The 8598-nt window shown below is 44.3% G+C and overlaps 1 protein-coding gene across 8 annotated transcripts in view; it reads left to right on the forward strand.

Moving 5' to 3' along the window:
- The window catches only part of Mgrn1 (mahogunin ring finger 1), a 51316-nt gene that overhangs the window by 12424 nt on the left and 30294 nt on the right, over window positions 1–8598 (forward strand). For 4 of the 8 annotated variants that reach the window (XM_029544305.1, XM_029544303.1, XM_021208871.2 and 1 more), the window contains exon 2: window positions 7676–7797. In XM_029544305.1, the coding sequence (XP_029400165.1) occupies window positions 7676–7797 (122 nt within the window). The remainder of the gene's footprint in view (window positions 1–7675; window positions 7798–8598) is intronic. The other 4 variants (XM_029544306.1, XM_021208868.2, XM_021208872.2 and 1 more) reach the window with 1 other exon arrangement.

Raw genomic sequence — 8598 nt, forward strand, 5'->3', positions numbered from 1 at the left:
AGCAGTATGGAAATGTAAGCCAAATAAACCCTTTCCTCCCCAACTTGCTTCTTGGTCATGATGTTTGTGCAGGAATAGAAACCCTGACTAAGACAACCCCCCACCACACTTACAGGGCTGTAGCATTTATATACCCTCTGAAAAGCTCCCAGAATTTCAAACATCGTACAGTCGCAGAAACTATCTGCAGTGAGCAAAACCAAGCCCCTTCTAGAGCATGAGGCAAATCATATCCACTGCTTTGAAGCAGCCCCATCTCCCCACACATGGATTACAATGAAAACACTTTCTTGTAATATTTTTAAAGAAGTAAAAATCCCAGAATTCTCACTACATTTATCGCCTTCTGTTTTAAGCTATTAATTGTGCTGTGTCTATCAGGAAACTATAAACAGACACATTTTCAGTGAAATAAGCACTTTTTGGGTCAGTGACCAAGGTTTTCAGGGAACTTCTGCTCAATTCTAATCTTTATATGTTTTGATGGTATCCACAACTTTTCATTTCCTGTGGAAATATAAGCAAATCTGTATCCCCAATGCAAAATTTTGGCTGCCTTCCATTCTGATGTTAACACATCCTTATAGAATATAGGCTGGTTTAATGTTACAGTTTTTTTCTATGACCCAGTCATTGTCTCTGGGCTGCTGTTCCTTTCTCATTACATTCGGAAAATTTGAAGTTAGCAGAGCACTATGTAGTCTATCCATGGGAGTCTTTATCCTTCCCTTTTGTTTTATAAGCATTTCCTTCAAAGTGTGATTAAATCGTTTTATGACTGCTTGTTATTTCTTGGCCACCAAGGGCCAATTGGCTTGTACTTTTTGTTATGAGGCCTCAAACTCCCCCAGCCTCCCATTTTGTTTTCTGATGGCAAGAAATTGCTTTGAATATCTCTTTTGGAACTGCACTCCTCAACCCAGTGGTGGCATTTACAACATCACATACAGACCCCAGGAAGCCAAGCCATTCTTTCTGTTTGAGATTTAGGAAAACCATTGCTTTTAGAAATGAGTGGTTCACTTTTGTGGCTTAAAGCACAGTATCTCTTACAGTTATGGCACTAGGTATTTTGAGATCTGAGATCTTTAGCAGCTTGGTCATAGTCTCTTTGCAAATGACTGTATTTCCCATAATTGAAGCACCAGGCATTTTGATATTGGAGACCCCTAGCTATAGCTATCGTATTAACATGGTACACATTAGAGCCAATATTGGTCATATCCCGTATCCATTCGTTCGTAGGCACCGCCTGTGCCTTTAATGGTCTAATAACTTTTTTACATTCAGTATTCAAGTTTTCAAACACCAGGGTCTCTATCAACAACTGCCTTGCATCAGGATCTAATACAGCTTTGCTCACAGCTAAGACAAATCTTTGTTTAAAATATATATATATATATATATATATATATATATTTTAAAGATTTATTTATTTATTATATGTAAGTACACTGTAGCTGTCTTCAGACACTCCAGAAGAGGGCATCAGATCTTGTTACAGATGGTTATGAGCCACCATGTGGTTGCTGGGATTTGAACTCCGGACCTTCGGAAGAGCAGTTGGGTGCTCTTACCCACTGAGCCATCTCACCAGCCCTGTCCCAAGCTCTTAAAGACACATATCTATGTCTCTTAAGTGACATAGTAACATCATCAAATCAGATCAATTCTTGAATGTCCAAGTACCTCCCTTCACCTAGCAATGGTCTTTGACTGTATTCCTTCCCCTCACTCTATTTCACTGTTCAGTATTCATAGCCTCTAGTACAGCTGTTACCAATCCCTTCCAGTCTTGGGGAATAATTCTGTTTTGAATAAAAAGTGAGTGCATCCCATATGAAATTGCGGCCTCTTTAAACCGGCTTAGCGCTTTCATTTCTATAGGACTCCATCCTGTCTCATCATAACCTTGTTCCACACCATTAGCAGGCATGTGCTGTAGGACTCCTGGGAAGGCTGACGGTGATCTCCGTGATCTCATGATCTGGCTGCCCCTCCTCCCACTCTGGTAGCACAGTTGGTTTTAGATTAACCCCTTCTCTCACTTCGAGCATCATTATTAAATTCTAATTGGGGCTGAGACCTTTTGTTTTCTTCTCTGGTGCACCTCACTTCCGAAGAGCTTCCACCTCTACGTTGCATCACCCACTCTGCAATCTTTTCAGAAGAGAGAGCACAGAGTGACCGTTTGTTGTTTCTTGGCCTCCTCTGTTTCCACCTGCAGTTTTTCCCACTGCTTAGCCAGTCTTTAAAATTTTCGAAACAAAATATATTAAAAAAAAGAAAACAAGAAATTTCCTCTGGAAGCAAATCAGGGGATATTCCAGTGGTAGCAGCCACAATAAACTTTTTGCTGGCCTCTTGGAAAAAAGTATTCGTTCCTTTGTCCCCTGCTGTTTCCTCTATGGCATTTGAAATCCAAGTTTCCATTTTTTTCTTTATCACGCGTTAGGTGCTACTTTGCTACTTTGTGGATTCTTTATCCCACCCTTTATCCCCCTCCTCCATCCCACCCCCATCACTAGTTAGGAGAGGAAGAAGGATAGAGGGGAAGGAGAGAGAGAGATTCTTGAATCTAATTTCTGTTTTCTTTGAACAGGACTACTAACAAACCACAACCAACACCCTGAAAGACCAGCAGCCAAAGGTTCCTAGAATTACATGTCTCACAATTGCAGAAACGATCTGCAGCTGGCAAAATCATGCCTCTGCTAGAGCATGAGGCAAATCATGGTCAGCTACTATGCAGCAGCCCCATCTCCACACCTGAGATTAAAACAGGTGGCGAACACCTTTAATCCCAGCACTTGGGAGGCAGAGGCAGAGGCAGAGGCAGAGGCAGGCGGATTTCTAAGTTCGAGGCCGGCCTGGTCTACAAAGTGAGTTCCAAGACAGCCAGGGCTACACAGAGAAACCCTATCTCAAAAACAGAACATCTTCTTATAATATTTCTGTGTTTTTAACAAAACCAAATTCCAGGATTCTCACTATACACTACAGACTCCCCGGCTCGTGGACGTTCCTCCCCTCAGCTGCTCATTCTTCTTATAACCCTGCTGTTTTGACTGTGCACACTGTTTGTTTTTGTTTCCTTTTTTCTTTCTTTTTTTTCTTTTTCTTTCTTTTTTTTCTTCTCCTTTTCTCCTACTCTCCCTCTTCTCTCTTATGTCCCCTCATCCTGTGTTCCTTGTCTCTCTACTCCGCTTCTGCTTCTCTCCTGGCCAGGACCAGTCTGCTGCTCTCTCTACTCTGGATTCCCTCAAATGTCTCTAGCTCTTTCTCTCTCTCATATGTACAATAAGAGCCTTCCCCTCAACAATACTATGGAGCAGTCATGTCCTGGGTTTAGGGGGAGAGTGAGTGTGTGAGTGAGTTGGTGAGGACACAGACATAACACCCCAGTCCTAGCATGCTAGGCGAATCGATTCCTGCTGAACTACCTCTGCAGCCCAACACTTGCTAGGTACTTGTCTTCTTATTCTTAGTAGGGTTTTTTTTTTTTTTTTTTTTTTCTCTCAAGACAGGGTTTCTCTGTGTCCTGCTATTCACTCTGTAGCCCAGCATGGCTTCTAACTCACAGAGATCCACCTGTTCGTGCTGTCTGGGTCTGGGGATCAAAGGTGTGCTCCACCACCGCCCAGCTCTGTTATTCTTAATAGTTTTATTGGAACATTATTCATACATCACGATGTCAGTTCCTAAATATAGTTGCTGGTTTCTAGTGTATTCAGTTGTATGGCCATCACAAATATCTCATTCTAGATAGAACTTGGGTTATCCTGAAACACTATAATCACTGCTCTGACAGACATGTTTTCCCATATCTTACACCTTTGGAAAATTTTGTTTTACAAGTAATATGTTATTCGCAGACTAGTGCCAGAGTATAAATAATGAAGCTGTTTACCTCACAACTCATCTTCATTTACTTTCTGAAGTTAATGAAGCCTAAAACTATCCATCCTAAGTCTTTGGAGCCTCCAGTAGAGGCGTCACTGGACTGAAGAAGTTGTGAAAAACAATATAGCGAGGGGCAGGGTGTGCTCAACCAGCAGGTTGGTGATGGAGGCTACAGTTTGAAGTGTATGGTGGCAGATGAAGGCAGAGCTCTTGGGGAGGATCTTTCCATAAGCAAAGGGAGCAGCAAGTGCAAAGGTCCTGCGGCGTGAGGAGGGCTGTGGTGGGGTAGAGAAGAGGACGCAACTTTTCCTGCTCTGATGAATATAAAACATTGGAGGTGCCAGGATGTGGGAAAGACTTGGTGTAAGTGTTAGTGTAGAGCCTGTGAGGCAGGATGACACTGGTGACCTTGATCAGGGTAGTGACCACTTAGGAGTGCCAAGATTATGTGCAGGAAGAATCCGTCATTCTGACAAGAGTTTGACAGCTGTACTTGAGAGATGACTTACTGGTTAAGAGCATGTACCAGTTCAAGGCAGTGGTAGCACACACCTTTAATCCCAGTTTCTAACACTCGAGATGCAGGGGCAGGTGGATCTCCGTGAGGCTGAGGCCAGCCTGGTCTACAGTGAGTTCCAGGACAGCCAGGGCTACACAAGAGAAACCCTGTTTTGAAGAACCTATACCTGGCAATTTCAGGGATTTTTTTTTTTTTTTTAGATTTACTTATTTTATGTATATGAGTACACCATTCCTCTCTTCAGGCACACCAGAAGAGGGCATCAGACCCCATTACAGATGGTTGTGAGTACCATGTGGTTGCTGGGAATTGAACTCAGGACCTCTGGAAGAGCAGTCAGTGCTCGTAACCACTGAGCCACCTCTCCAGCCCTCAAGGATTATTAAGACTGTTAAGCACATTTGTTGGAGGCCAGCCTGATTTACAGAGCAAGTTCTAGGACAGCCAGGGATACATAGAGAAACCCTGTCTTTTCAATTTAGGTCCTGATAAAAAGAATTTAACATTATACAAGAATGCCCAGGAGTCTAGGACCATCTGGAGACCTTGCACCTGAGGGCTGGCTTGCATATGTCCTACAGGTTAATATGGTTTCCCTACTCCTTACCACAGGACCATTCCATGGGCTGTCTACTTGAATGTGCTTAAGTGTAGCGTCTGCCTTGCCCAGAGTCTTGGAAATCATACTCTACCATTTCTACAAGAGCTTCTGATGTGTGCTCAGCTCTTTCTGTTTCCTCTAGGGTTCTATTAGAGGTGAGAGCCCTTGAGACTATCTTGGAGTCTGACTCCTACACAATGTGATTGTGTCTTAAAGGACGTCCAGGTGTCCCCAGCCAGGCCATCCATCTAGACCGAGGCTCCTCTGTAGAGGAGTGCAGGATGGACAGACAGTCTAAGGGAGCTTAGGGTCATGTGTGCTGTCAGGAGGCTTCTTTGCATCCCGTGCACCTTGCATCTCTTGCTGCCCAGCTAATGCAGTGCCAGCCCATCAGCGGAATCTTAGCACAGGTGTGTGTTCTGCCAGCCATTCATTTGATGTACTGTATGTGTGAGGGCAGACTAGGCTGTTTTGCAGCTGCTGATCAAAGTCCTACTCCATTGCTTTATGGTTCAGACTCACTATTAGATGGATAGAGGTCAGCCAACATTGAAGCTAAGGCCCAGACATGGCCAGACACCACTTGTGCCTTGGGTCCTCCTATGAGTGCTCATATGGACCAGCAGGGCTGTGTGTGGCTGCAGGTGATCTGGGAGGATGCTCTTCTGCTTGTCTTTGTGGCAGTCATTCTCATTATTGACTTAAAACTATGACATTACATGTTTACTGCGGAACAGAGCCAGGGCTTTGGTCTTTCTCTCTTGACTTCATGTGGCTTTCTTCTGTTGCCTTCTCAACATGTCTTTTGAGACATGTTTGTTCTCACAGCTTGTGTTGTGTGTCTCTCCAAACAAGATCTAGGAGTACATTCAGCATGTTCTTCTGACCTTACTAGCACATATAATTCTACATGTATGAAGTTCTTCTGTTCCATGCCTCTGTGTGTGTGTGTGTGTGTGTGTATGTGTGTATGTGTGTGTATGTGTGTGTGTGTGTGTGTGTGTGTACACAGGTCTTTTATGGAGTATTGTGAAGCAATCTATGAAACTCATGGTTTAAACTAGCTGTCCTGTTATTCTTTTTGTTTGGCCACAGTTGATTGTCTGGTGCACAATGACAGGTTAGTATTAGAGTTGAAGTTAGGCCCTGTTAGCTGCTCCTGTAGTCAGGGACCGCTGGTTCTGGCTCCTACCCTGGGTAACAGCTGTCTGGCATTATCTCCTAGGCCCTGACCTGCCTTACTGGCCTTGTCTGATTCTACCATCACTGGGGCTGTAATTCTCAGGAAAGAAAGTCACAGATTCATGTCGAGTGTTCTTGGTTGCTTAAGAGGCCCAGATTTCCCAACAGGACCCTAAGAAGAGCTCTCATGGGCTTAGGAACCCAGGAGTTCTTGATTCTCGAGCAGATGTACACTCTCAACAGCCCTGGCCTTCATGGGCCCATGGTTACCTGGGCTTCTGCTTAGGTCCCCTGTGCTGGAGAGTACTGGGGTGTAGTAGTTAGGGTGTTTGGGAGAGGTCTTGGCTTCTGGTTGTCTTCAGGGGTGTCTGTGCTCAATTCTTTCAACATCTGAAGCATTTCATCTTTTTTTCTCAGAGGAGAAATGCAAGTTTAGTATTTTAATTTTTTAAAATTTTAATATATACTTACCCTATATTATGAGTATGATGAGTGTTTTCTCTACATGTATGTATGTGTACCACACGCATGCCTGGTGCACAGAGGCTAAAGAGGGCATTAGACCTGAAGTTAGGGGTGGTTGTGAGCACCATGTGGATGCTGGGAACCAAACCCACTCTTCTGCAAGAGCAGCACGCATTCTTCACCACTGAGCCATGTCTTCTGCCCTGCAAGCTTAGGGTTTTAAGTGCTCTGGGGTTGATGTGGAAAATACTTACAGTTTCAGTGCTTGTGAGAAAGAATCCAGACCAACATCAAATTTTAAACTTTGATCATTATTGGTATTAAAACATTCTGAGGCTCAGATTTGGGAGGCAGGGTACAGTCAGTGTGAAGCCAAGAATTGTGTAGGGATGTATGGAGAAGCTATGAAAACTAACCTTTAACCTTCAACTGCTGAGTCTTCTGGATGCCAGGAGTCAAGATCTTGCTGGGCTGTGCTCCTACTGAAGACTTCAAGGAGAAGCCTTCTTTCCTCTTTTCTTAGCTCTGGAGGCTCCAATCCTGGGCACACCTCATTTGGTAGCTGCTTCCCTCCAGTATGTGCCTGTATCTTCACCCTCTTTCTTTCCTCTGGATGCGTCCATATCTAGACCTTTCTCTCTGATTCATGTGTCATCACTGGGTTTGGGGTTTCCTTAGTCCATTAGGATTACATTGTGATAAATCACACCAACAAAGACCCTACCTATTTACAAGCACGGGTACAGGGTAGAACTTGAACACATCTTTGGTGATTAGAGACATGGTTTACCTGATTCCTGAGGGCAGTGATGTTCAAATCCAGAACTCATCTGTGACTAGGGAGAGGCAGGTTGTAGAGACCAATGGTGTGCAGAAAACTGGCTGAGGACAGAACCAGGACATGAACCACTTAGGGTAAAGCCTTTGGAGACTTGTTGGCTGTTCCCACATAGCTGTGCTAAGCACTATGTTCTATGAGTAAACATTTTTCTTTTTTTTTTAAGCAGGAAACTACTTTGCTTCGCATTTTTTCATGGGAGGAGAGAAATTTGACACTCCCCATCCTGAAGGTTACCTCTTTGGAGAGAACATGGATCTGAACTTCCTGGGCAGTCGTCCAGTCCAGGTGGGTGTTGGAAGGGCTGGCTTGTGGCTGAGGTGGGTAGTGGGAAGACGGTCTCTGGCTGAGGATGAGCAGGCACCAGGTTACCCACGATGGGGCAGAGCAGGCAGCAGCTGAGCAGAGCTGAACGTGGGCATGTGACTTGGACTGTGCCCTGGCACTGCCTCTGAGGAACCAGAGAGTGAGTGAGCATTGGGTCACTGAGGGACAGAGCAGCCATTATTGAGCTGATACCACTAGGGTGCACAAGTTAGAGATTTCATTCTAGGCCTTTTATGTGAGCAGAGAGAGCAGCCAGATTCTGTGGAATGGTGGAGAAAAGCCACGATCCCAAAGGGAATGTGAGTGCCTAGAGGACTTCAGTAATTGACAAAAATACATACATTTAAGCATATTTGTCCATTCCTTCAGTATACATTTGGCAACTGGTGTATGTCTAGGGTAGGGGCTGGACATAGAAGTCAGACTTTTCCCTGTTTCTTCATAATGAAGAAAATAGAGGCTCATCACATCAGTTAAGAGAAAAAAAAGAAAAAGAAAAAGGAGGAACAGAAGAATAAAGAAGTAATAGCGAAAGGTCCCACTGAAGAGTCCATGGATGAGCTGAGCTGTGCAGGGTGGGAAGGAGGAGCTAGAGTGGCCTGTCCCAGGCTCCCAGCATGTAGCATTGCCAGTTTGCAAGCCAGTTGTAGGGAAGTGAAAGAGGTGGGAGGGTGTATCAGTCAGGGTTCTCTAGAGTAATGTGTGCTCAGTCTACTAGGTTGGTTGTCATCTGGTCTTCAGTCTATACTGGGATTCCAAAGA

The sequence above is a fragment of the Mus pahari genome, chromosome 12 (assembly GCF_900095145.1).
Source record: "Mus pahari chromosome 12, PAHARI_EIJ_v1.1, whole genome shotgun sequence".
NCBI classification, from domain to species: Eukaryota; Metazoa; Chordata; class Mammalia; order Rodentia; family Muridae; genus Mus; species Mus pahari.